At 44.9% G+C, this 27835-nt stretch overlaps 2 protein-coding genes and 1 long non-coding RNA gene across 7 annotated transcripts; 2 read left to right on the forward strand and 1 right to left on the reverse strand.

Annotated features, from left to right (window-relative positions):
* Positions 1–906: 906 nt before the first annotated feature.
* Positions 907–21463, reverse strand: CSRP2 (cysteine and glycine rich protein 2). Of its 5 annotated transcripts, none has more exons than XM_086398809.1 (6): positions 21039–21463; positions 9209–9321; positions 6363–6531; positions 2595–2724; positions 1855–1948; positions 907–1217 (listed from the first exon to the last, which is right to left on the reverse strand). In XM_086398809.1, the coding sequence occupies exons 2-6, from the start codon at positions 9318–9320 to the stop codon at positions 1141–1143; spliced, it is 582 nt and encodes a 193-aa protein (XP_086254935.1). In that variant the 5' UTR covers position 9321; positions 21039–21463; the 3' UTR covers positions 907–1140. The 5 variants fall into 5 exon arrangements, with proteins under 5 accessions (XP_086254935.1, XP_086254933.1, XP_086254934.1 ...); XM_086398807.1 differs by lacking the exon at positions 21039–21463 and adding an exon at positions 20567–20634; XM_086398808.1 differs by lacking the exon at positions 21039–21463 and adding an exon at positions 19889–20024.
* On the forward strand, positions 11153–13739 carry LOC147371284 (uncharacterized). Its single transcript, XR_015163418.1, has 2 exons — positions 11153–12714; positions 13393–13739. It is a non-coding gene; the product is annotated as an uncharacterized LOC147371284 (long non-coding RNA).
* LOC147371285 (uncharacterized) lies at positions 18042–26079 on the forward strand. Its single transcript, XM_086403682.1, has 4 exons — positions 18042–18065; positions 19705–19880; positions 19965–20277; positions 25409–26079. Exons 1-4 carry the CDS (start codon positions 18042–18044, stop codon positions 25550–25552), a joined length of 657 nt encoding a protein of 218 aa, XP_086259808.1. The 3' UTR covers positions 25553–26079.
* Positions 26080–27835: the final 1756 nt, after the last annotated feature.

The following is a 27835-nucleotide window of genomic DNA, read 5'->3' on the forward strand; positions in this document are numbered from 1 at the left end:
TCTTGAGGTTATGTAAGATTAAGATATATTCACACACTAGGCTGGTTCAATTTTATAATTACACATTACAGAACAATTTCACACCCTACTCCTGAAAAATAAAGGGTTGATTGAGTCTTTGATAATGAACTAAAAGTTTCTGGAGAAATAATGGAAATATACCACATATAGTCTAATATTCGTTTTCTCCTTGAGCCAGCTGAATGTGCCAGGACAATGTAACATTCTTTGCTGATTTTGCAGAACTGAAATTTGCAAGATAATCGCCCATTTCGTGGATTAGTAATTCACCATCTATCAGATGAGAGTGGGGAGTCTTAAAAAAAAGTCACACTAAGCCTCAGATTCTGTAGTTGTCTATAGGTAGCTATTTGTAATTACCTAGATAAATCCAAAGAATTTTTAAGTGTTTTGTTTAACAGTGTGCCCTCGCTGGGTCAGTGTGCCTTTCTGAGAAGCTTGTTCAGAAGGGCTTCTGTGGCCTCACTCCTGGAGGTTCTGCTGCTGTGGGGCCTCGGAACCTGCCTTCTGATACTCTCCGGTGACTGGTGCAGGTTGTCTAGGAGCCATGTTTTAGGAGATTGCATCCAGCAGCAGAAGTGCGCCCCCTGAGCTTGAGGGGGCGGGCAGGCAGGGGTTCTGCACTGCTAAATGCCAGCTCTGAGGCGCGGGCATGGTGGGCCTGTTGCCTAGCAACCCTCACTTCGGGCACACTTGCCGCTTGGAGAGCCATCCTTTCCAACAGCTGTAATGCAGAGATTAACCTGGTGAGTCAGCCACGTAATGGGGTAGGTAGATGCTTATTAACCAATAAAAATGCAGGTGGGGACCCACTGGTTAGTTTTACACTAGCCAACATCACAGCAGTCCTCCAAAAGGTTAACTGAAAGACACTGAATACCCAAATCAAGCTGGAGTTTTATTTAAAATGTAAAAGAAATAGTTCTTGAAATACTGATGAATAAAAGCAAAAAGATACAGTGCTGTCTTCCTACTAGTCAGCCAGCCTATCCAAGTACAGGGCAACATACAGTACTTCAGTACTGCAGAATTTCACAGTAGTTTAGTGTTAGATTATCTGTGCCTAGATTGTGTAGAGATTCTCAGTGTGTGATCTTTCTTGGTTCTGGGTTTGCACCTCTACTGAGCATGAACAAGGGCCCCTGCTCCTTGGCCGTAGCCAAATCCCTTGGGCCCAAAGTTCTTCGCATAGCATCCTACAAAAAGAAAAGGGAAGAATTAGTGCAAGTCCATTAAGCTTTGCTGCTGCTGCTGCTGCTGCTGCTGCTGCTGCTGCTAAGTCGCTTCAGTCGTGTCCAACTGTGCGACTCAGGCAAGAACACTGGAGTGGAGAATCCGAGGGACAAGGGAGCCTGGTGGGCTGTCGTCTCTGCTTTGCTAGCACTGCTTAAGACCCATGTATCAACAAACCTCTGTAAATTATAAAAACCTGCTGGCTCTGCCTTACAGTAACTATCTTAAAGCTGCAAATTCAAGTCTGAGTGTTCTAGTTCGCTAGGATTCAGCTCATAGTCGCAACTGAGTTGCAAGTTGGGACCAGACTAGTTATATATTTGTCTATTACCTTCATATATTCATTTGTTTTGCTTAAAACATTTAAGTTGAAAGAAGACTGCTGTTTATGTAGAGGCGTTTTTAATGGCCGTGTCCTCAAGAATGTTCTGTGGTTTTCTGTTCTCTGTAAGCATCCCTAGATCTTTTCAAATTCCCAGTGGCACTATGCCCACCTTTTCCCCACTTTTAAAGTATTTTCCCCCTGCTGGTGACATTTCCTTCACTAATAGCCAGTACAGGATATTCATATGGACAGCAGTAACTGAAGTTAAATTATACCTTTACAATAGATTTCACCTTCTTTCTCAGTCAGAGTTGTTGACTCAAGACTCTTCCCGCACTTAGCACATCGGAAACAGTTTTTGTGCCAGGGCTGGAAGAGAAGAATGAGTAAGTTTAGGTGCTGGAAGATCAACCCCACATGGGCTCCTGACTGCTGTGGGTGAGCCCCAGCCAGGCTAAGACCAGACTCTCCACATGCTCGGCTGCCTGCGGAGGCGCTCAGTTCAAACTTCATCCACAGAAGACACGGAGTGGGAGCTGTGCCACAGAAGGGCCATTTCCCTAAGAGCTGTCCGAAGGCTGGCTGCAGGCGCAGTGGGCTCCCTGTAAAGACCACCTCCTCCGTGGTTGAGAACACAGCAGCTTAGAGAGGAGATGTGCTCGAGCAACTCTTCCAAACTGCATTAGCATCAGGTGCCCTGATGCTTCCTTTCTTGTTTTTTCCCTTTCACCACACTGAAAAACCTGTGCAGTCCAGGTGTGTTAAAAGTCTTGTTTTATTCGTTAACACCTTCATAAGTGCCCCCCCATAAAAACAAGTTTCTGTTAAACATGGATGTGATCTGTCAAACAAGGGGATCACTTCAAAAAATTAATGATTCAGATGGAAATTTGATTAAGAAAAAGTTTAGTTCAAGGCATTTATTTATAAGGCAGAGTGCCTGAGTGGGCCTTGAAGGGACCTGGGGGAGAGAGGGAGCAGAGAGCGGGCTTACTGACTCTAGACAGCACCTCACCTTTCCAGCTCCAATGATCTTCTCGGCAGCGTATACGGAATCCCCACATCTGGAACACTTCTCAGCACCTCCATATTTCTGAGCAAATTTAGAAGTGTTTGGATTTGTTGTCGGCCTGTGAGGTTGAACACTTGTGGAAGGGGGAAGAAAGGAACTAGGTAAGATTTCCCAAAAGGCTCTCAGAAGCCACAAGGCAGACACAACAGAACTCGGATGTAACTGCTCTACTGTCCTTGGCTGGAGGCCTCCACAGGCCAGGACAGGGCAAGAAGGAAATCCCAGGGGCTAGCCGTCTATTTACAGGCTCATTATTGTTACCAAAAGTCAGACAAGGCTCCAGACGTAAGTATCTGTCCCTCTGAGTCTAAACTCATCAGAATTCATGGAATCCTCAGCACTAAACACTTAAGCTACCTACCATAGCATGTATGTGCACCCCACATTCATATTATTATTATTGTTCATATAACATTGGAATTAACAACTAGCTTCTTTAGAAAAAAATCAGTGGTAGTTTAAGCAGTCAAGTTTCTGCATATAGGTAGAATTATGAAAATTAAGTATGTTTTATGGATTATTTAATTCCCCAATATATTGGGGGAAAGTATAAATAGCAGATAAGACAATAGTTAGCATTCAGCAAAGGGTAGCTAAGTGTCAGTTTTTCCACCTAGGAAAACAATCTTGTCCTAGTTATATTTTATTAACTTACGTTTATATTTTAAATGAAATGTTTATTGAGAAATACCGCCTTTTCATAAGACAGTTTATTCAAACTTCACATGTATTGTTAATATCTTCATCTCCAAGTTTGCTACATTTCCACCTACCTAAATTGTTTCATCGGAGAAGGCAATGGCACCCCACTCCAGTACTCTTGCCTGGAAAATCCCATGGACAGAGGAGCCTGGTAGGCTGCAGTCCATGGGGTCGCTAAGAGTCGGACACGACTGAGCAACTTCACTTTCACTTTTCACTTTCATGCATTGGAGAAGGAAATGGCAACCCACTCCAGTGTTCTTGCCTGGAGATCCCAGGGACGGGGGAGCCTGGTAGGCTGCCGTCTATGGGGTCGCACAGAGTTGGACACGACTGAAGCGACTTAGCAGCAGCAGCAGCAAATTGTTTCATGCACAGAATTTCTTGAATCATGTTTGATGTGGCCACTGGAAATTTTATTCTAAGCAACAAATACCAATTCACAGTACTAATTCACAGGATTGAACTGTCTGTAAATGGGCATATTTTTAAAAATCCACCACCCACTGTATGTATGTGTGTATATATATATATATAGTCAGCCCTCTTTATCCACAAGTTGTGCATCCACAGACTGATGCAGCCTCAGACTGAAAATATTCAAGAAAAAAAATTCCAGGAAGTTCCCAAAAGTAACACCTGAGTTTACCACATAGCAGCAACTATTTACATAGCACTTACATTGTAATAGGTCTTAGGAGTCATCCAGAGGTGACTTAAAGGTACTTGGGAGGATGTGTGGGCGACATGCAAATACTGCACCTTTTTGTGTAAAATCTGAGCGTTCTCGGGTTTGGGATCTGTAAGGGTGCTGGAACCAACCCCCTGCAGATACCAAAGGACACCCCCACCTACTTTGTGATCTTTAAAAGCTATTCACTGTATCCAACACTTGTAGTTACGTGTTCTCCAAGAAAAATTTCCAGATCTGCCAGTCCTACTGAGAAGAACTTGACGTGGATTATCTTCCACCTTCCTTCCAACAACCTCGGAAGGGAAAGTCGCTTAGTCATGTCTGACTCTTTGCAACCCCATGAACTGCGACCCACCTCTGTCCATGGGATTCTCCAGGCAAGAATACTGGACTGGGTTGCCATGCCCTTCTCCAGGGGATCTTCCTGACTCAGGGATCAAACCTGGGTCTCCCACATTGCATGCAGTTTTGGCTTCTTCTTTTACCATCTGAGTCACCAGGGAACTAACAACCTCAGAAGGTATGGTTAATTGTTACCTTGAATGTCAGATGAGGAAACATGGGCTTATGTGTTGAATAACCTGCTGAAGGGCTAGAGTATTAGTAAATTGGTGAGCCTGAACTAAAAAAATACAGGTCTGCCCAATGAAGATGTCCCTGCCCCAAGTGCTGCCTCGTCAAGAAATTCTCCCGGAGCTGTGTGCGCCCCACACCTGTTGCGCTGACCACATGGGGGCCTTCCAGACCACAGGTGCTCCCAGAGTGCAGTCACTGAGAGAGGCTTCCAGAAAAGGAAAGCCTACACCTAGTCCTGCTGGATGCATGGCACAGGGCCAGGCTAACACAGGGAAGAGGGGAGGGCACAGATCACACAGGCCAGCTTGGAACATTGGCCAGTTACTGGAGGACGTGGGAAGAGCAGACACAGAGGAGGGGCCACTGGTCCTTGTGGCTTTACCACTATGGCCACAGTCACTGACTCACTTTGGGGTCATGGATGAGCTCTGTTTAGGGGGAAGCTGGACAGATCTGTGCTTGAAATAAAATCTTGGGGAACAAGAATGGATTTTAACAAGTTGGAAAAGAGCAGAACAAGAACAGTGAACATTAACGCAGTCAGAGGTAAGCTGGCCTTCCTGCAAGTGACGGCATGCAGCAGTGAATGAGTCAGTCCTGGTACAGCTGACGCCCAGCAAGGCACCATGGCTCAGAGAGCAGAAGAAACGAGAGAGAGGTGGGCTTCGATGCAGAAAGGAGCACAGGTTTGGGGCCAAGAGGACAAATGTTCAAATCCTGGCTCTGCTACTTATCTGTGTGAACTGAGCCTTAGTGCCCTGTCTATAAAACAGGGACAAAGTATCTAAACTCAGAGTTACTATGAAGATTATACAGAATGAACATACATGTTCAGCAGACATTATTTCAGGCATACCATAATGCCTTGTGCTTAAGAGTATAAGCTTTGGAGTTACACTGTTCCAGGCTCTACAGTTAACTAGCAGTGTGACTGTAGGCAAATCACTTAATTCTGTCTTACTTTGTTCCTAAGATGGGAAGCCCTACTTTATAGGACTGTGAGAGGTATATGAGTTACCATATATTATTGCATCGTGTCCAGTCTAGAGTAAGGGCACAATTAATGGCCTTGTCCAAGGGAAAGGCCATCTTACAGGATTATTACACCACTTTTGGCTTCTTCAGTATAAAAGTGGATGTGAAAAATACGAAGTTCAAATGAGGGAATTATTGGGTCAACAATAGGAATAAGTTTTATGTGAAGAAATTAGTCTCAACATGTATCACTAAAATTTAGCAGATTTATTAGCACTTGGCTTACTTGGGTACTGACACCTTTAATAGCAACTCATCTCATAGAATCAAACACGGGAAATAATTTCCAGTTTTAAGTAAGCTAAAGAAAAGTCACTTCTTGGTGAGGAAGCATTCTGGCATGGAGGGAGTGACTGAGGAATCGTCGCCGACTGCGTAACTGCACAGGAGAAACGCATCTGATTCCGACACTACATCTGACATCTTTGAAGCGCTGTGAAAGTAGCACTTGCTTTTGAGAATATCATGACTCCTTGATACAGCTCAGAATGCTATAAACCGGGACTGCACATCACTAGAATAATTAATAAGAGCTTTGCCAGGTCCAAAACTGTCCATTATTTCAAGCTTAAAGAACAGCAGTAAATCTGAGTCATTGTCTTTGATTATTTCAAGCTAAAAACCTGGAAACACCCAGGTTCCGCTGCTCATCAAGCCACATGAATGGCCACTCCTCCTCCCTGCCGGTCAGAGGCCTGACTCACCTCTCGGGCTTGATGCCCAACCTCTCGCCCCGGTCCATGTTGAGGGTGCCTGCGCCCTGGCCGTACCCGTAGCCTTTTGGCCCGTACTTCTTTCCGTAGCAGGATTTGCAGTAGATTTCTTCATCGTGAATTGCCACTGTTGTACTATCTAAATTCTTCCTGCAAACCACTGAGGGGGAAAAAGTTAGACTTAAAAAATGTGCCCAAAATGCCTTTTTCCTTAGAACAATGATAGGGCTGACACAAAACTTAGAAAAGGGAAAGGCACAGGCTCTCATTCCTGCTTTATTCTCTGCTTCCCAAAAGCCACCCAACGGTGTCTGGACTGCTCAGTTATCTGTGAGAACGATCTGCCTTCCTCCACCTATATGATGGTTTGCATTAGAAATACATTAGAATGTTAACATCCTGAAGCCTCAAACTTTGTGGTAGGATCTGCCTCCCAGGCAGGAGGGAGAGAGGTTTCAGAGGTGACTGTGATTCGTGCACAAAAGCACCAGAGCTAGCGCTTTGTGCCCAGGCCTTTGCTCCTAGCCCTCAACACTCAGTCTTTTCATCCCCTTCATCCAAGTATTGTTAAAGAACAAAAGGGCAGGAGTGCCTTGACAGGGGGGAGGGGCTGCCTCTGCAGCTCCTCCTCCCCCAAAAGCACCTCCTGGGATGAAAACAGTTTTAAATCCAGAATTCTAGTTTTCATCACTAGTCTGGAAGGGAAAAAACAGTCTTCTCGCATCTCACCACCAGCTTCTCCAGCAGTGATAAGTAACGTCTGAAAATCGTCAAGTGGTTTCAAGTCTCCCTTCAGTCCCAGAGGGGAACACATTCTTTCTTGATGGATTTCTTAACCACAAGACATTTCCACGTATCCCACTTCATAAAACTGCCAAATGTCATCAAGTTTTATCCAGACATTATTTCACTTTCTAAAACTGCAATTAAGCTGGAGAAAAAAAACAAACTGTGAGAAAGCTCACTGGTAGCACAGCTGGGCAGCAGGAAAGCCCGCCCTAGTGCGATAGAGGAGGGGGTCCCCCCCTTTAAAGAAGAGATGGAAAGAGGAGAGACAGAGGGGCAGGGAGACGTGGCCAGCTGGCTGCTTCAGGGCAGAGCTGGATGGTGAAGTTTCTGTTCTCTTAGACTGAAGTCTTCTCTGGTAGAACAGAATGCTATCATCACCTTTGAACCTTGATGCTGAGGCTCAAGTACTGACATACATATGTCTGCCTAAAGACAGAGTGAACCTAAAATTGTACACTGCTAAAGAACAAACACCCTTCACAGAATACACAGAAAAAAACTTTAAACACGTATGTATGAACCAGAACAAGTTTAAATATATGAAATTTTTACTGGAGAACCAGCCCCTCCCCCTAAGGCCTCATCTGCATTCTATGCAGTAAAATTCTAGGTCTATAAACTACTCTAAATTATTTCCTTAAAAGGCTTTAGTCAGCAGAGGCAAATATTAGGAAAGAGTAATAAAAATGACCAGTGATGACCTTGACATTTAATAAACACTGGCTTGATTATGGTGCAGACATCATGGCTTAACCTAGAGGAAACTAAGAACAATTTTTCAAGTATTTGCATTTCCTCTTTGTTCTTACACTCTCTTGGTACGAAGCTATGGAAAAATTAGATTCCTTTAAAAGAAAATTAACTTCTAAGAGACGAAATGGTTAAACCAAATCTGAGGAATGCGAGCTGCTATGGAGGTGCACAGAGCACACACTCATATGCTGTTTGTATTCTGTGTAGCTGCAACTCTCTCGTCTGTCTCTGACCGCCTGCAAAGCAGTTGCTGTATAAAAAGGTCCAGATGCCTTCAGTGTTGGTGCCTAGAAGGAAAAGGATGACTAAAATTTGTGAGGGAAGTTCTTTCTGATTATTCCTTATTCCTTAGTGTAACTAATTTTTTTTAAAAAAACATACAGAACTCCTAACAGTAGTTTTCACTGCACGGTACTCTAGCGATGGCAGATAAGCTGCACGGATGGGAGGGTTCCTCATGTGACAAATCCTTCATTAAAGAAAATTTGTCATTTGAGTCAAGCTGATTAACGTTGAGTTTTCTGAAGCAGCTACTCTCCCGTTTTAAGACTGAAGACTTGGTGGTCCTCAGAAGGAGTCTGCAGCGTGGCGGGTGGGGGGCTTCTCTCCTATCCTCTTTCTCTCCTTATCAGGTACTGCTCCTCCATGGAGCAGTTGGGCATGTGCTGTTTCATGGGCTACTTCCTGTCTTCATCAGACACTCTGCTCATTCTCCATCCAGAAACAACAGGAATTCCCCACAAATTCTATGGTATTCTCATTTCCTTAGTTCCTTTCCCTCAAATTTAGGACATCATTAACAAGAGAGAACTGTATATATTCACTATCAGAGAAGTCAGGATCTGAGCTTCTAGACATGTGAATTTCAACGACTGACATGCTGAGAAACCCGCCAGTAGGTTTCAAAGAGGAGGAGGTCGGCCAGGACGAGAAAGCCGGAGCGGACAGGGAGTGAGCCGTTCATCCGGGGATTGGAGCCAAGCCCCGGGATGCGCCAGGGACTGTGCTGGACGCCAAACCACAGACACCCGCGTGCTCTGGGTGTGGCAGGGGAGACAGACGTGATAACTGATAACGTGCATGGGAGCCGAGTGGAGGGGAAGTGCTGTGGGGACGCAGGCTGAGTGTCTGGCTCGCTGTCCTTGCTGGGAGGCTGGGCGCATGCACTGTCCAGGAGGACAGACAGGCAGAAACCACTGGGACTGCTGGTGTCAGCTTTGTTAACAGAAGCAGCCTCTTCCTGAAGTAGGTGAATGGAAGCTCCCACACGCGAGTCCGAGCTCAGGGAGACTCACTGCACAGGAAGCAGCAGCGGTGGAAGCTCCGGCCGTCACACTGCACCTCCTCGGCGTGGTACACGGTCCTCCCACAGGCCCCGCACTTGTTGCCACCTCCCCAGACAGGCATCCTGCGGAAGAGAGCATCGTTAGGACGGGCCCCTACCCGACGAGACGCCGCACAGGTTCCCCGGAGGGCTGTTTAGACCCGGGGGACAGCGTTCATTTCTCTATAACCTGCCCCGACCACACCTTTCAAAGACGGGCGGGTCCTCCACATAACCTCATCTTGCCTCCCAAATTATAGCTCTTTCACTAGGAAACGGGGTTGTCACAAACAGGTTTTTTTCCTGCTACAGGACAAAGGACAATACATCAGTGCAGGTCGCCAGGCACAAAACAAACCGCCACCCGCATCCACAGGCTTTAAGAAAGCAGTGTAGGGAGCGGAAAGGCAAACACCCCACCAGCGCAGCCAGCTGTAATGAACTGTTTGAAAACTCAGCTGAAGGGCAGAGCTTTTTGTTACATGTTTACTTCATTGTAACACTGCCAAACTCTTAACCATTTAACATACACAAACTATGACACACTTTGTAGGGAGGAAGCAAGTGCTGAATTTGTGTATCTTCTGTAAAGTTACGGGAGTTCACAGCATAAACAGTTGTTTATCTGACTAGCACAACTGCGTGGGTGGAGCCCGGCTGTAACCACAACAGATCTCCATCCAGATGGAGACCATATAAGCTTCTGTGCCTCACTAATCCAGTGTCCTCCGGTCCAGCCAACAGCTGGCTATCCCTCTCTGATGGGTCTGTCCGTCCATACAAAATATGTTGCCAGTCCCCTTCCTGGTGAAGTAAATTCTCGTTGAGTGTGTCAGAAAAACCTCCTAAGTAGTGTGGCCTGATGGGGCTTCCCAGGCGACTCAGTGGTAAAGAATCCACCTGCCAAAGCAAGAGACTCCGGAGACCTGGGTTCGATCCCTGGGTCAGGAAGATCCCCTGGGGGAGGAAATGGTAACCCACTCCAGTATTCTTGCCTGGGCAGTCCCATGGACAGAGGAGCATGGCAGCGTCGCACAGAGTGAGACACGACTGAGCAACTGAGCACACGCAGTGTGACTTGTGGCAGAGCAGCTGGAAGCTGAAATCCTTGGCTGTCCTGCTATGATGTAGGGCAGCGTGTTCTCGTCTCTCTCTCAATGACTTGGTCTGCTTGGACCCAGTTTAAAATGCCTAGTTCTGAATGGCCAACCTGCTCGACTGCCTTTGCCAGTTACAGTTGTCCTGTAAAGACAGCATGTTATGTCAGCCCTGCAGTACCTACAACACAGTATCTAAAAACACAGTACCAGGATCCCTTTGGCTTCCACCGTCATTTCCAGACTTCCCTTCAGTCAGTAGTGTTTGCAGCCCTTGTCTGTTGCGTCCCCTTGGATGAGCGGCTGGCCTCGGTACGAAGTGTTCACAGCTGGCTAAGAAAGCTGGGACATCCTGACTAACTCAAATCTGGCCAGAAAAAGAAGGGACAGGGACAGCTTCTTAAGCAAAACACTGAAGAACCTTCAGTCTTAAGATTAAAAAGGAGGATGGAGAAAATTCCCATCCCACTTACCATCCTACACCATTTAGACCATCCAGAACGCAAGGCTTCCTGAACACTGAGGTGAGGTCTTTCCACAAGAAAGCCTGACAGAATTAATCACCGTGTTGGGCACCCTGCTGGTACCCAGCCTTCTCTGACCCCTCTTCTGGGAATACTTTCCTCAGATTCTCTCCAGGGAAGCAGCCATCTCTTTCTTGGCACATGTGGTTTAAGAGACTTACTAAATGCAGTTTCCTGGAGACAGTCCACGGTGCTTGCTACCAATTCAAGACAACATGCAGGTAAGCATTTAGAAACCTTTCCGCAGTTTTATGCCACAACAATCAAGAGCATGACCAGTGGACTCATCTTGTTGGACAGAGGACAGACAGTCAGTCTCTATTTGGAAATTAAAGAGAATGGTCCTTTATCACAGACGGTTTGAGAAGCCCTGGGTTAGAGGGGTTTGACTCTACCCTCCACTCCAGGGTTGGACATGCGACTCGTCATACCGGTCAGATCACTGCATCCCCCGTGATGACTGGTTTAGGACCAGGCACAGGACCCCAGGCCAGTTCAATGGAAGTGAAACCTGGTCTTTGGTTTACAACTAACTGGGCGAATGCAGGAGGGGCATTGCTAGCAGCTGTCTGCAAGAAAACTTAAGAATGAAGCCAGCATAGAGGAAAACAGAGAAACTAGATGCTTTTCAGCTTCACCTTGTTGTATCCCATGCTCTTCAGTTATATGAGCCAATAAATTCCCTTTGGGAGATAGAGCCCCTGGTCTCAGAAATAAACAGCAGCAGCAACACACAAAGAGACACACCAAGGCCTGACTGATGGGACCAGTTATCACTGTCTGTTGGCCTCAACTTGCAGAAAGCCTATTTCCCTTGTTCAGACAGGAAGAGATTAATTCCTGGGGTCCACACATGTTACCAGGCTCCTGTGAAGGCATCGTATAGGATCGATACCCAGCACCAATGGGATATATCTGCATGCTGTCCTTTGCTGCTAAGTCGCTTCAGTCGTGTCCGACTCTGTGCGACCCCATAGACGGCAGCCCACCAGGCTCCCCCGTCCCTGGGATTCTCCAGGCAAGAACACTGGAGTGGGTTGCCATTTCCTTCTCCAATGCATGAAACTGAAAAGTGAAGTTGCTCAGTCGTGTCCCGTGTCCAACTCTTTGCGACCCCATGGACTGCAGCCTACCAGGCTCCTCTGTCCATGGGAGTTTCCGGGCAAGAGTACTGGAGTGGGGTGCCATTTCCTTCTGTCCTTTAGTAGTTGCATAAATTCTCATTCCCGTCCCTGCAGACAGATGCTCCGTTGTTTAAATCCACAGTGAAACCTGAGCCCAACTGCAGAACTTGACACAGAGCTTGGCTCCAACAGCCCTCCCTGGCTTGAGCTTGGAGCAGAGTTAATGTAATGACCTTGCCCCATGGCTCCAAAGTTACCTGTGTTCTGGAATGCTCACAGATACAACAGACATCTGCTGGAAGTAACCCCATGATTCTGAGGTATCCAAACACCAAAGCCAGACTTGTAGGTAATGATGCTGTAGTGACTTAAAATCGGATCCCAAACATCAACAGCCTAGCTGGCTTTTAAAATACATTATTGGCAAGGCCCTTCTCTTCGCATTCGAAAGTGTCATGGTACCACCAATGTGTATCATATTTACTTTGGAGCAATCACCTGTCAGGAGCTAGACTTCTATCAAGACTAACACTGTCCTGGGTTTTCTTTGAACAGCATCTAAAAATACATCAAAACTAACTTGTCACTCTATGTTTCTCTCTGCTGTAGAGCAACTCGGGACTTTTAAAAAAGGAAGAACATCCTCCCTTTTCTTATGCAATTCAGGGTTATATAAATTCACTTCTTATAAGTCAAGTCTGATTCCTGCTGTACACACCATGCCAGTCAAAGGTAAGTAGTCATCTTTTGGGGAAATACCTATCCAATAGCTATTCAGCTTAGCATTTTAAGAACTTCTTCCTTTGGGGGTGGGGATCACAGTTCTGTCTTCCCCCCACATCATCTACCAGAGTATTTGGCATATGTTAAAATACATAATTTCTATTGTTTTAAAAGAATCTTTCCGTTTTCAATTTGTTTGTACACTTCCCGATTCGATCTTTTGAAGACAGCGGTAGCACTGCCCTACTTTTCTCCGTCACATTCTTGGATTCTCAGCACAATTTCCAAATCATTAACTTTTTAAAAATTGCACTCAGCTTAAAGGCTTTGCTCAGGGTTTCTGAATAATGCTCCCTGTGGGCCAGGCTAATAGGGCATCCTCAGAGAGAGCCAGCTGGATTTATGTTTATTGGTTAAGCTGGATAGTGGGTAGCTGGGTGTATCTTATGTTATTCTCTGTTTCGTATGTCTGAAATATTTTGTAATGGAAGGAAAGAAGGAGGGCAAAGAAGGAAGGGAGAGATGAAGGAAAACATTGATTTAGACAGACCTGGGTTAATTTCACTATTATAATGGTTGTGCAATCTTTGGCTTTCTTATCTGCAAAAGAAGGGGGGAAGGTAACCCTCTACCTCACAGAGATATTGTGAAGATAAAACACAAATACATAAATTTTTTTCTTGGCAGATATCCAGTAACTGGCAGCTTGAGGATGGGGGAGCATCTCATACTGTCCATCCTGCCAGGAGTCTTCCTAGAGGAAACCCCCTGACCAGGACCCATAGGACACAGCTCAGAGCAACAGCCGTAAAGAAAAGTCACCTAATCAGTCACTCATAAACCTTCTGGGACGTTACAATGCACAAGTAAATGGCAGTTGGCACTCGTGGGGACTATGAAATTAAGTTTGAATTTACACCTTTGGGTGTGCCCCTCTGCACATTTGCTAAATCTGGCAGAGGGAATGGGACCATCTTCCATTCCTGTCACTCTTGGCACTGCTATGCATATATTAAAACACACACAAACGCAAAGCTTCATTTTTCCTACAAGCTCCCGGCTGCACTGCTCCACAACAGCTGACATTAATCACAGCAGACTGGATTTGCACTGAGCAGTCTGCATGCCTTTCCCTGATACTGTGCATTAATTTACAGAATGGTAAGAAAATCCCACGTTACACACACCTTGCAAAAGAGGCCACACTGGGGCTAATTCCGGTTTTTCATCTTGTTCTTTGGTTCTCATTACCGGAAAGAGTTCCAGCACTAGGATTTATCCACTGTGCTGGATGAAAAAAACTTGATCTTCATCCAAACACCTATGTGCAGTTTCTCTTTGCTGCTTCTCGCTAGTCTAAAGGCACCACACCCAGAACCCATAAGACTTAGCCCAAGAAGAAACTTACTGTCTAAATCTGAGTCACCTTGTGGTAAAGTTAGCTCATTCTCTAGATAGCCAGTGGCCAGAGGCATCATTCTCCCCACCTGTGCTGCGCTAACTGCCTTATTTTAGGATCTGAATGACGCAAACCCATGAATTTCAAGTCTCCATGTCACCACTTGCAATTTAAGTTAATTGCTCTGATGCCGAGTGAATTGTTCATAAACCTAGATTCTAAATGCTTCCAGAAGATCTGCCACTTTACGACTACATGCAGGTCTTTGTTATTATACTAGAATCTTTGTTATCATACTATAATAACTTCCCAAGAGGACAATCTACTATAAACCAGTTTCATTTTGAGCCACATCCAGACAGGGTCACTTGTTAAAGAATATGTAACTGTCCCCAAACACAGTGGTTTTTAAAGAGGCCAGAGTTTGAGAGCTGTAAATAATTGGAAATTAAGCTTCACGAGCATTCATGTATGAATGCCCATTCTAAAATTTTCTTCTTCGACCCAAACTACCTTCTTATTAGTCTACATCCCTTATCTGAGTGAGACTGCATCTGAGTGATGGGCTCCTTCTACCAAGGCCAGATCCTCAAGCTGGGCTTCAGGAGAGCTCAGCCTCAGGGTGAACTAAGAAAATGGATTTTGGAGTCAACAGTCTCACTTCCCTCATGTGCAAAAGGAGGACAGCAGTGCCTTTCATATAGAGTTGTTAAGAGAATCAGATGAGAAAATGTCCTTCTAGTCAGCATCTAATCACTGGTAGCCTTTACCATCGGTATTTAGTCATGTTCAGTCTTTGTTATCAATACTCATCTCCTACCCATCTCAGAGTCCATCCATTCCTTCCTTATACCCCTAATCCCTCTAAAACATCAGGAAAACTGACTTCCCTCCCTCATCCAGTTAACTCCTGACTTCATTTCTGAATCTCGAGTAATTCTGGCAGCACAGGAGCAGCTGATAAAGACTAACGCTGCACTGTTTGTGCAGCTCTCCTGCAGACCTATTAACTCAGCATCTTACAAGCTGTATCCTGGGTCGGGAGCGGAGGATAGAAGGGTAAAGGGAGAGTGCCAGTTTCTCAGGGAGTTCTGCTTTGGTGGTAGAGGTATATAAACAAGTAACAGCAAAATAACATAACCCAAAGCCCAGACGCACGCAGAAGGGGTTTGGGAAGTCTACTGATAGAGGGATGCCAGGATAGTTTCATCTTGTTCACTGATACGGGTTCCTGCAACTATGTTGAAAAAAGATTCCAGAGATCAGTCAAGGTTCTGAATTCAAGATTATTATTTTATGTCGGCCATAGAAATTGCAGTGCACATGCTGCCTCTACGTCATTCCTGGAGGAAGAGAAAGTGTGGGACTCAGAATCAGACACTTGTAAGCCTGAAAGTCGGTGATCAGCTCTGCTATCTTAACCAAGTTCCTGATCCCCTGAGCCTTTATGTCTTCAGCTACAACTTGGAAATGGATGAGCAGTCTCTCATAGGACGACTGTTAAGGATTTAACGAGATATTAATAACATTCGTAAAGTTCCTGGCAGAGAGCCTGTGCTCCATAAACATGGGCCTCCTTTTCCTTCAGGAGCACCAGTGGGCCTGAAATATGGTTAGCAGATGTTCTGGGGTTAAGTGACTTGCTCAGATCAGTGACCTCCAAAGATGCAAATCTAGGTTCAACCACTCATGTCTGACTCCAGAACCACAAGCTGTCCCCCAAACTCTAGTGTCTGATTTAAGGATGGAGAACATTCAGATCACTGGAGCGTGAATTGTAACTTACACCCAGGGATGCCTTCCATTCTGCCCAGTGTCTTCATCCAGCCAACTGGCAGTTAAGTGTCCTCTCTGCTAATCTCACACCCAAACGGCTGCTCTCAGCCAAAAAGCACTCTACCACTCCTCAATGCTCTCCCAAGTCCATCCTCCTCCTGAGGGAAACCTCCCTTCTGTCTAAAAGCACTCCTGTGTTCACCTCACCCTCACCATTCATTACTGCTTCTATATCTTGTTGCCACTCATGTCTTCAACTCGGAGGACAGCAAAATCCTTGACACAGATTTGGAGACAAGCTGCCAAATCACCCATTAGAATACAACTACGCTCTCAGCTTGGTCACTCTGACCTCCGTCTGCCAGACCTCCATCTGTCCAGAATCTGTGCAAATGATAAGATATTTAATTACTCAGACAATTTAATGTTTGTGTGGTTTTTACATACAGTCAGACTGAGATTGATCTGCCAAGACTACTGTTTATTTGCCAAAAGATCTTAGGTTGGTTATCTGATCTGCTCATTTTCTCATTTTAAAAATGGAGATACTGCTTATTTACATCATAAGGCAGTTTTGAGATTGGACGATATTTGTAAAGCACTTAGAATAATGTCTGCCATGTGATAAGTAACAATAATTAGAAATAGTTATGTAAAGGTTGGGGCTTCCCAGGTGGTAAAGAACCCGCCTGCCAGAAGATGCAGGAAACACGGGTTCAGTCCCTGGGTGGGGAATATCCCCTGGAAAAGGGAATGGCTACCCACCCCAGTATTCTTGCCTGGAAAATTCCATGGACAGAGGCGTCTAGTGGGCTACAGTCCATGGGGTCACAAAGAGTTGTGGATGCGACTAAGAAAAATCAATCAAATGTAAAGCTTACTATACTTATGTTAAGTAGTTTACTTATATTAACTTACTTAATCCTCGTAACAGCTGAGGATTATCATTATCATTATCCTCATTGTATGAGTGGGAAAGCTGAGGTATAGATTATTAAGTGGCTCATAACTGTGAAACCAAAAATTACCAATTCAAGTTAAAAATACCAATGAAATTTAAATAGACTGTATTGAGTTTACTTGACTGATGTTTCACTAAAAGTAAACCATGGCTAGCAACACAAAACAGTAGTGACTGACATGGCCTATTAGCACAAGTTCTTTTTTTTTTTTTTTTTAGATTAATGTATTTTTATTTAAAAAAATTTTTTTATTGGAGTATACTTGGTTTACAATGTTGTATTACTTTCTGCTGTAGAACAAAGTGAATTAGTCATAGATGTATACAGACAGATGTATCTCCTCCCCCCCCACCCCCCACCTCTCTAGGTCATCACAGAGCACCCAGCTGAGCTCCCAGTGCTATAGCGCAGCTTCCCACTAGTTGTTTGATACGTGGTAGCGTATATATGTCAATGCTACACTCTCAACAAGTTCTTTTAAATTGGGTGTTTTCTGTCCTGCTGTGGGAGGGGTGAGGATTTGATTCTGTTTTTCTCTTCTGGAAAAGACGCCATAATGAAACCTTACTGGGAAGACATCCGGCTGAAATGTATTCAATGGTATGTGTCGTCTTCTTGTTAGTCGAGGACAATTAGTAGCAGTGTTGGCACAATGAGATGAGTAACAAAGGAACCTGATGTCCTTTGTGAATGGTTTACAATATACAGCTTTTGGTTCTTCCTCTAAGACTTACATTAAAATGTTCAACAATCAGAACTTGTGCCTGGCTCCTCCACAATCCATTTTGAGAAAACTCCCCTAAGTCAAGGTTCTTAACCTGAGGTCCACAGAGTCCCTGAAACTCTGAGGATTGGTGAACTTAGTACCATGTACTTTATGTACTTAAAAAGTTTAAGAAGGGGTCCAGAGACTTCACTAGACTGCCAAACTGTTCCAAGACACAAAGAAGTTAGGTAGTACCATCCTGAGTAATCGAGAACCCAGGTGCAGGGAACCCCATCCAAGAGAACACAAGGGATGCCAGGCAATACCAGCCCAGGAAATGACACAGTTGAGGAAACCTGCAAAAGGGAAGAAAGCTGGCCTCCAAGCAAGGCCTAGGCAATACTGTCCAAATCAGCACTCTCCCAGAGGAGGCTTTCGCTGATAGCCATTTACCCCTGTGTTCAACAAAGTACAGAATGGTACAAGGAACGGCATGCCTTCTGAGAACCCCTGCAAGGTAAGTGCTACAACACCCATTTTATAAGATGAAGTAACAGACCCAAGAGTAAACTAACTTGCCTAAGGTCATCAAAGCAGTGGGTGCTGAAGCTGGGATGTGCATTTGGGCCCAACTGGTCAGTCCTGTCCTTCTCACCATGCTATGCCTCCTCTCCTGCAGTGGGCGTGCTCATCCTGCTCATCTGATTTCCCTGATTTTTGACAGAGAAGAAAAATTGGAGGCCCAGATCCCCACATTCAGTGGCACTGAGGTTTCTCAAGCTCTTCCTTTATTACTGCCAACTTTTACTCTATGCCATCATTCTTGCTGTTTTAATGTAAAATAGAGTTTCCTCAAGATCCAAGTGAGTTGGCGGTTTCATCAGGACAGACTTCCAGAGTATGGCTTTCAGCTCAGGATTTGGCACATACCAGTATTAATCAGTATTTGTGAAAACATTTAGAGGAATCCATTAAAAAATTCAAGATAGAAACTGTAGCTCCAAGCTGCTAATACTTACGTGGCTTGAGTCCAATTAAATCTTTGTTCTCTATAATTGCAATCTTACTCAAACTTTCATTCATTCATTCAGCTAACCAGTACTGGTTCTGGTCCAACAGTGTTTAAGATACCCAAGCAAAGTTCTGTGAATTTCAAAGACTCGTGAGATGCAGACCCTGTCTCTACCTAACTTCACTCTGAAAGAGAAAAGGAAACTAGAATTCAGAGTAGAAAGAACCTTGAGAAATACTGGTAAAGTATCAGAGAAAATCAGTTTTAGAGGGCAATGACCAATGAGATAGTGGGGGGAGACCACAGAGGACTTAATAAAATTTGTTCTAGTTTGGTATGCAGTTTTTAAAGTATGTCTTAAATACATAACAGTTTTAAACTATGTCAGTCTGTCACCTTCTGAAACAGTCTGTGGAGTGTGTTTCTCTCTAAATACTCCACTTCTTACCTAATACTTTCTCAGTGAATTCTGAGATGAGGCATCAAGAACCTGAGTTTCATTAAGTCCTGAGACTAGTAACTAAGGCCCTCCCACCCTGGTGGAGATGAAATAATGATGTTGACCGCCCTCCCTCCCCCCCCCTTCCCCGCCCCTCGCCCCTCGCCCCCAACTTCAATAGACTAAGGCTTGGACTCTGTTGACCTATGTCCCAATTCTATGCTGAATTCTCCTTTGCTCAAGCCCCCTCATGAATATGCATGTGCCCTTAGCTTAAAACTTCCCCAGTTTTGCTGTTGGGGAGACACTTTTGCTGTTGGGGAGACACTGTTTTAGGAAAGTATTCTCCTTCCTTGCTACAAGTAACAATAAACCTTCTCTCTCTCTCTCTCTCTCTCTCACACACACACACACAGAGTATGTGAAATTTACCCTTTTAGAATCTATTGCCCAGCTCTTTCCTGAAAATCTGAGTCAAATTATAACCAACTCTGTGGCTGTCCTATTTGGATTCTTGGCATTTTTATAAGTAGAGCTTTAAAACAGGTTAATTAGAAAAGTTAAGAATTATAGAGGCCATTTTTACTGCTCGAGTTAAAAAATTACCCCAAATAAAAAGTATGTATAAAATGAAAATGAAAAACAAGTCTGGTCTCTGGACCGCGAATAAAGCAGCTTAAACATTTTGAGTAACCATTTAAACAGATACCGTTCTACAAAAGTCCAGGCTGGGAGGTGGGGGTGGGGCAGACGTGGGTGTCTCCTGACTCAGAAAAGCCCCCTCCCCCCTCCCCCCTGGGGGCTGCCTACGTGGAGTTTTGGAACCGCGGTTGTGATTTTCAGAACCTGTTGCAGAATTTACAAGCATTCTTGCTTTCCCGGTTTGTACCTGAATTGTAGAAAGTTCCGGAAAAAGCTGGGACAGATCGATATGACGTTTCACTCCCGTTCCTTCAACATTTAAGGTTCGGCGCTCGGTGGGCAGAGGCCACCGAACAACAGGGCTACCAGGAGCTCTGTACCGCAACAGAGGAAGCATTCTGGGTTCAACCGGCTATGGGAGCCCCCTGCTCACCCCCAGGGCTCCGAACCAACCCCTGGGAAGGTCGTCCTCAGCGCAAAGCACACTCGGGGCACAGGAGACCCCAGGACTCGGATTCCGCCCTCCTCTTCGCGGAGAGAGAATGCGCCACTGGAGGAGCGGGCCCAAGACTACTAAACGGCGGATTAGCAGCCACGCGAAACTCTCGACCCTACCTCTCTCTCCCGGAAAAACCGGTATGGAGATAACGCACCATTATTTCTCTGCCCAGGGGACCCGGGATCCGAGAGCAGGTCTCGGGCGGCCGCGGGGACCAGGGCAGGTGTGTGGAGGGGTATGGCGGGGATCGGGGCGCAGGAGTGAGGAGGATGAAGGGGGTACGAAAAAATGGGGATCGCGATGGTAACATCAGAGGAGATGGGAGGGGGCGCCCGCAGGGCGGCCTGAGGGTCCCGGGGGGCTAAGGGGGACCCCCCATCCCCAGGATCGGCGAAACACCCCCATCGCCTTACTCCGGTTACTCACTCAAATCGGAAGGAGGACCACGCTGAGCGTTGGAGAACAGGTCGCAGAAACCGCGGCGGGAGTCTGGCAACCCGGCGGAGAGCGCGGGTACCTTTTAAAGCCCCCGTGGGCGTGGCCTCTGTGCACCCCGCCCCCACCCCACAGCGCCCTGCCGCGCCGCGCGGGTACCTCTTAAAGCCCAATGGGTGTGGCCTGTGCGCACCACACCCGCCTCGCGGCGCCCCGCCCCCCCGGGCGGCCTCCCGGGCAAGCTGCTAGGACTGGGGGCGTCTGGCGGGAGGGCTGCGCGTGGCGGGTCCCCGGGGTGAGGCCGGAGAAACAAAGGCAGAATCCCGCCTTTTCCTGCTGCATCCCGCGCGCCGGGTGTCCCCCACCGTACTGGGACCGTTCCCGCCGGTTTCCTCTTCACCCTAGCCCCTGAAGCCCGCGGTTTCCAGAGGCGCTCAGGAGTTGGGAAAGGAGACCGCCTCACCCTGACGCGAGGCCGGACGCCGGGACGGTCCCGTCGGGAAACAGCTCTTGCGACGTGCCGTTCCTACCGCGGGCGCCGGTTCTCCTTCAGGACGGAGCACTCCAAGGTCGAGGGGTTTCCAGCAGTAGAAAATCGGCCAGATCGGGGGTTTCCACCACCCTCTCCCTTGCCTTATCGTTATAAGTAAACTCAAAGTGATCAACTTCCCCAATGGACAAGTATCCTGTGGCCCGATTTCCAGCTTCTGGGAATTCGCGCAGCCTTCCTGTTCTTAAAGAGCAAAATTTCTCATCTAGACTAAATAAATGACGTTACACAAAACGCCTCATTACCCAAGTGTTTTGCTTTTCCCACCACGGTTGCACACACTGCTGCGGGGGTCGGGGGGGCAAACCCAGCCCGCAAACCCGGGCGCCAAAGGACCCTGCTGCGTCGGTGTCGGAAAACCCCAGGGACGGCAGTGACAACCGAGGCGACCTGATACCGGACCTTACAGTCTGCTTTATTGTTTCAGGTGGAAAGAAAAACAAACAATGGCATCTCTACCTTGTTCACAATTCTAGGCTACTAGAGACCTCTGTGCCGGCAGCGATGATCCCTGAGAGTTGGTGTTTGGGAAAGTGGAGAACTCCAAGAGGCAGTGACCAAGGCTTTCCCTCAGGTCACAAATGCAATAGCCTCCTCTAGTGCAAAGCTTCTCCAATTCCACACTGTAGGCATTTGGGGTTGCATGATTCGTAGCTGTGAGGGCTTGCTGCACATTGTAGAATGTCTCCACCGACATGTCAATAACACCCTTCCTTACACACTGTAATAATCAAAAAGTCCCCAGACAGTGGTAAGTGCCCTCCTGGGAAGGGGGCAGAGGGCATTGGTTGAGAACGCCACCCTGGTATATATCTGCATGTCAAAGTGGTTTATAGTATTATTATTGTTTTATTTTATGTGCTGGGACCAATCCAGGATAAACCCATTAAAACAGCAGCGTTATTCTCTGTCCACCCAGTACTGTGCAAAAACACGTAGTGGTGATTGACATCTCCTGATATTGTCTTGGGAGTCTGGAAGTATTCCTGCCTGCTGTGAGTGTTGCTAAATATGGTCAGCCCCTATTTTCATGACATCATCTAATGTAACAGTGACTTGACTCCTGGGGCCAACATGAAGAATCTGTTTTTCAGATTCTATATACCCTTTAACTCTGCTGCTTACAGTATTTATTTTTTCTTGCACTGGTTTATGTCGTGTTTCTAACTGAATGAAGCCATAAGTGAATTTTGATGCCACACTGGTTTTCAGTAAATTGTTGTCCTTTCTCAGTTCTTTTGGGTTCTTTTTGTTACCTCCAGGCCTGAGCTGTTTGCTTTCTGATATGCTCATGTCATCCCTAAACTTGTCAGTTACCTCCTAGCATTTGAAGTTGAGGGCTTCTCTGATAGCTCAGCTGGCAAAGAATCCACCCGCAATGCAGGAGACCTGGGCTTGATGTTGGGAAGCTCCCCTGGAGAAGGGAAAGGCTACCCATTCCAGTATTCTGGCCTGGAGAATTCCACAGACTGAAGTCCATGGGGTCGCAAAGAGTTGGACACAACTGAGTGACTTTCACTTTGCTTCTGACCTTAAAAAGTATTTCTGCTATCTGTCTATATATTTGTCTGAGTGTATTTTACAGTGAGTTTGGGGATCAAGTGCAACATTTGATTTTTAATCTATATTTGTACTGAACTATCCACATTTAAAAAATATTTTATTTCTCTTATATTAAACATTTCCTTAAACTGTTGACTCTTTTCAATATAAATGCTGGGAATTCTTTCCGTTAATTTAGACAGAGTGGCACAAAGGAAATAGTGTGAGCTTCAGAAACAGATGTGGTTTCAACATACAGCTCTGACACCTACTAACCCTGTGAGTTTGACCGAATGCTTGTCTTCTCTGTATCTGTTTCTTTACCTGTCAAGTGATGATAGTACACGCCTTGTAGCATTGTTGGGAGAGTTACATCAGATGATGTATGTAAAATGCCAAGTATCGCATGTGGCGCCTGGTGAACACTCAGTAAATGATGATAGTTATGTGAAGCAAGGATATCTTGATGTCCTCTTCTGTCTTCAGAAAGAAATAGAAGCCAGGCTTTGCTGATGGTTCATCTTATGTTGCCCACAAAGGGTTTGGTAGTAAGAAAGTATGAAGTATTTTCCAAAACCATTAAGAGACTGCCAGTAGAAAGTAAATTGTCAGCCTGGGAAAGAGCTAGTGGGAGAAATGTGCCCTCACAGAGAAGAATAGGCCTTTCTTAATTTCCATATGGTCCTAGTCTGCTTGACTCCTTCCACCTTATTATAAGAGGCAAAATTGAAGGTTAAATGTATCCAGCAGGGTGTTTCTTTTTCCCAAGAAAGGCAGGTTATACTTGTATAACAGCTCCTTCAGTCTCTGGAACCCATTAACCAATTTTGAATCAAAGACCTTTATCAAGGTCGCTGTCCTAAGGCAAGTTGAACCTAGGCTGCCTTTCTTCATGACCTTGTACTTCAAGGTCAGATTTTTCAAATATTTTTATTCTTTTTATTTCATGCTACTTTTTCTTAACAAAACTCTGAGCCAGATGAGTGTGTGAATATAAACATAAGGCTTCTTTCTTTTAAGGCAAGGATTCCTTCCCAGAAGCCAGCTAGGTGGAAAGGAATCTTTTAGTATGTGTTAAATGAAGGAAAAAAATATACATTCTCTCATTTTGCTTATCTACATGCTTAATAATAAAAAAGAAGCAGATATTCCCACCTCATTTTGTTGCCAAGATTTAGAAGCCATGGTAAGAATTAAAAATTACCCATACTCAAAAATTACCCCTATACTCTGTGAGGCACTGTCTGGCAGAGACTAAATAATGTAAGTTTTATACGCTTAAAATCTGAAAGGTAGATTAAAATATGATTTTTGACACTTACCATATTTGCTTTTTTTAAAACTTTCTTGAAACTCCCACTTTCTTTAATTTGGTTATTTCTTAACCTTTTCCTTAATGAATACTACAGTATTTCCCTTCACTGCTGTTACCTTCTGTTGCAGCATTATTTAAGTTTTCTACAAGAGCATTCTTGCTTTTCCAGCTCTGCTTGTGTGTGTGTGCATGCATGTATGTATGCGCACTCAGTCAGGTCTGACTCTTTGAGACTCCATGGACTGTAGTTCACCAGGCTCCTCTGGTTTAGACTTTCTTACTGCAGCAGAGTTTTTCTAGCTCTTCTAGTATGAAAACTACCATTAAATTTAGCCTTTGAGTCTGTCCATTTCAACCATCTTAACCCCTGAGATGTCCCATTATAGTGTTCTCCTCTTTCAGGGGGTGACATCACCTTCTCCCTCATTCTAATTCCCATTCACCAGCCAGCACTGCCTGAGCCTTCCTCCACTTTGCCTCGAATCACCATATTTCCCCCCATGTTTATACTTGCTGTCCCTAATCTCAGAAGATCAGGTGCTTCTCCCACCTTATCAAGAATATCCATTCTGCCTGAGCTTTTCATTCTTTGGCATGCTTATATTACTTTGCTCTTCAATTTCTCTATTTCTACTGCTTCCTTCCCTTTCTATCAATAATTACAAAAATGCTCTCTACCCCATTTTTAAAAGTTGACAGAAACTTCCTTGAGTTTTGTAGGAGGTTTTGGTGGCTGTCTCACTAGCATCCATTCCCCTTTTCCCAGAGGCCCAGGTTTCTGTTTGGAGGTCCCTGTGCTTTCAGGGAACAGCGTCCACAGCCCTGACTTGGGGTGGCGCTCTGGAGCCAATCTAAGCCTTCCAACCCCTGGTTTGCATGGCAAGTCACGTGACCTCAGCCCATCCAGTCAGAGGGAGTCTCTGAACTCTGTTGGGATGTTGAGAGGGAGCCATGCTCTTCAGTCTGGCAAGTTCTATGCACACACATGGGGCCTAGAGTTTCTACAGTCATATTTTTCTGGTAGGAAACCAGCCTGAGGATTCAACACAAAGAGAATCAGAGAAATAGAGCCAGAGCTCTGAACAAACGACTCACAGAGTTTGTCTACCTGCAGGGTCTTTTCATTTGGCGAACAAATGAGTTCCCATTGATGTTTGTTTCATTTTGAGGTGGGATTTCTGTAACTTGCAGTTAGGACTCTCAACTGATTGTGGTGGTTTGAAACTATGTCCACACATTCTTTGATTTTTCATTCGGTGGCATTTAATTTCCCCTCTTCTTGACTGTGTGGTGGTTTTAGTGACTCACTTCTAGAAAATAGCATAAAGTCTATGATTCTCAGCCTACATCCTGAAAGGCATCGTAATTTACTCCTATGTCCTGCCACTCCCGTCCCTCTCTCTCTCTGCATCTCTGTCTCTGTCAGATGGATCACTGCTCTGGGGAAGCCAGCAGCCATGTCAGGAGGACACGCAAGCAGCCCGTGGAGGGCCCACATGGTGCAGAACAGAGGCCTGCAGCCAACAGACTCCGAGGAGTTGAAGCCTTTTGCCAACAAAAACATGAGTGAGCTTGGAAGGAGATTCTACAGTCTGTCAAGCTTGAAATGACTCCAGCCCTTGTTGCAACTTTGACAGCACCCTCTTGAGAGACCCTGAGCCTCTCACTGTGGTCACGGAGAGTCCCCGATTGCCAAACCAGTTACCATCTTTCAGTGCTGACCCTGTTTGACCTCTCGGTTATGAGACAATGTTGAATGAATATGTGATTGTGTGTACACTCACAAAATGGAATTTTCTAAGAAAGGTCACAGTTCTAAAGTTTCACACAAATGTTAACGTCTGTCTTAAGAGCTTGTTTTGGTGAGAAATGGGAATGAATTCTCAAAGCCACAACCACTAGGAAACCTATTTCTTTCCCCCCAAAAGAATTATCTCATGCTTGATAAGAAACACTAGATAATTTCAGGAAAATAAAATGTATATATATATATATATTTTTTTTAACTTTCATATAAATTTTTCTATTGCTACAGATTGTATAAAAGTAAGTGTATATTTATCCAGTAAATTTCAATAAAAAATTTTAGAATCTGCAGTAGTGCTTATCAAAGTATTTTGATTTTTTTCCCTTATGTTCAGAAAAAGACTAAGTAGAAAATTAGTCTAGTTTGGGATTTAAGAATGAGCATTTGGGTATATATTTCATTTCAAATATCATTAAACAAGATTTCCATATGTATTTTTATCATTGAATAAAGCTTCAGAGAAAGCCTCATAAAAATTTCCAGTTAAAACATTATATATATATATATATATATATATATGTAATGCTTCTCTGGGAAATGATGTAAGGAAAGTTAACAGGATTCTGGAAAGTGCTATAAGTGCTATAATTGACCGGCACTTAATTACTTACTTACGGCATATTCCTGCTAGGACTTTTGTGTAATCTTCATATATGGGATTAAATGTCATTTGTAAAATGAACCGTTTCTTGCAAAACAAAATAAAAATTGTCATGTTCCTGCAGCTCTCACCTCATAAGAAAAATGTTGAGCTGTAGAAAAAAGGTTAATATCTGAAAACACCCCAACTCCTATAAATTCTATATTTATATGTCTATAGGGAAAACTGACTTACCTTTTACTTTAAATATTATTGACTCACACCATTCCAAAGACTGTGGGAATACCTAATTTCTATTCCTAATTCTTAAATAATGTCATATGTTCAAAGACTCAAGCTTTGATTTATTTGTCCCTATGTTTACTTAGTGGAAGACTTGTAGGGCTGCAGCAGAAACAAACCCCACTGACCTGTTAATGGCTGGGTATGAGCTCAGATATGAATGTTTATATGGACTCAAGAAACTGTCTAAATCCTTTGTAAAATGGCAGTGGGCTACCCTGGAGTTATCTTACTCTTCTGTTCAAATTCAGCTATAAAATCATAAATAGGGAAGGGCCAACACATACTCCATTGGCTGGTCTTCAGGTTAACAGCATATATTGCAACCCAATAAAAATAACGATTTATTGTGTGTGTCAGTCACTCATTCACGTCCGACTCTTTGTGACCCCTCCAGGCTCCTCTGTCCCTGGGATTTTTCAGGCAAAAATACTGGAGTGGTTTGCCATTTCCTCCTCCAGGGGATCTTCCCAACCCAGGGGTCGAACTGGAGTCTCCTGCATTGGCAGGTGGACTTTTACCACTGAGCCACCTGAGAATGTCCCTTACATGTCAAACATTACAGAAATATTTCTTCTGGTCCAAAGAACAGCCTTGTAAAAGCCATTATCTTTCTTTCCACTTTACAATTAAGTAAAGTGAGAGACTTGTGGAAATTGAATAACTTTTCCCACAGTCACATAGCTAGTAAGTGGCAGAGCTGGGATTCAAATCCAGTCTGGATCCGAAGCTCTTTCCATTACCAAATGGAGCCTTTCAACAATGGTTCTTTGCTGTCATAAGAGAAGAGCGAAAAGAACTGTCCCTCTTTGATGGCATTACAGACTGCTAGCTCCCTGGGAGCAAGTCTTCATTCATACAAACCAAACAGAAACCTCTGTCGCCTGAGGAGATGCTCCACCCCATAGCCAACTAGAGTGAAGGCTACAGTGTTTGGTCATGGCACCATGACTAAGTCAGCAGGTCTTCACCCAGGGGAGCATCTCTGGGGATGGGCCTGCTCTGGGGGATGGAAGTGGATGGAAAGAAGAGGCAACACATTAAAAAGACATCACACTGTGGCTCTTTCTTGGGCTAAAGCCTCCCAGATGATGGATGAGTGTGTTATGCAACCATGAAGTTTAACTTGGAGCACTGCCATTTTTGCCCATCTTCTCATTGGG

The sequence above is a fragment of the Bos grunniens genome, chromosome 5 (genome assembly GCF_055505025.1).
Source record: "Bos grunniens cultivar Pamir isolate PY7600 chromosome 5, Bosgru_T2T1.0, whole genome shotgun sequence".
Classification (NCBI taxonomy): domain Eukaryota; kingdom Metazoa; phylum Chordata; class Mammalia; order Artiodactyla; family Bovidae; genus Bos; species Bos grunniens.

What these genes read in the sequence shown, in the direction of transcription:
- CSRP2 (XM_086398809.1), bottom strand. Translation starts at nt 9,320, where the DNA reads ATGCCTGTCTGGGGAGGTGGCAACAAGTGCGGGGCCTGTGGGAGGACC. An exon ending in CCGCTGCTGCTTCCTGTGCA is followed by an intron (nt 6,532 to 9,208) that starts GTGAGTCTCCCT and finishes TTTCCCCCTCAG; the next exon opens with TGGTTTGCAGGAAGAATTTA. An exon ending in AGGTGAAATCTATTGTAAAG is followed by an intron (nt 1,218 to 1,854) that starts GTATAATTTAAC and finishes TTCTTTTTGTAG; the next exon opens with GATGCTATGCGAAGAACTTT.
- LOC147371285 (XM_086403682.1), top strand. Translation starts at nt 18,042, where the DNA reads ATGCCTTCTGAGAACCCCTGCAAG. An exon ending in CTTCTGAGAACCCCTGCAAG is followed by an intron (nt 18,066 to 19,704) that starts GTAAGTGCTACA and finishes CCATTTAAACAG; the next exon opens with ATACCGTTCTACAAAAGTCC. An exon ending in CAAGCATTCTTGCTTTCCCG is followed by an intron (nt 19,881 to 19,964) that starts GTTTGTACCTGA and finishes TCAACATTTAAG; the next exon opens with GTTCGGCGCTCGGTGGGCAG.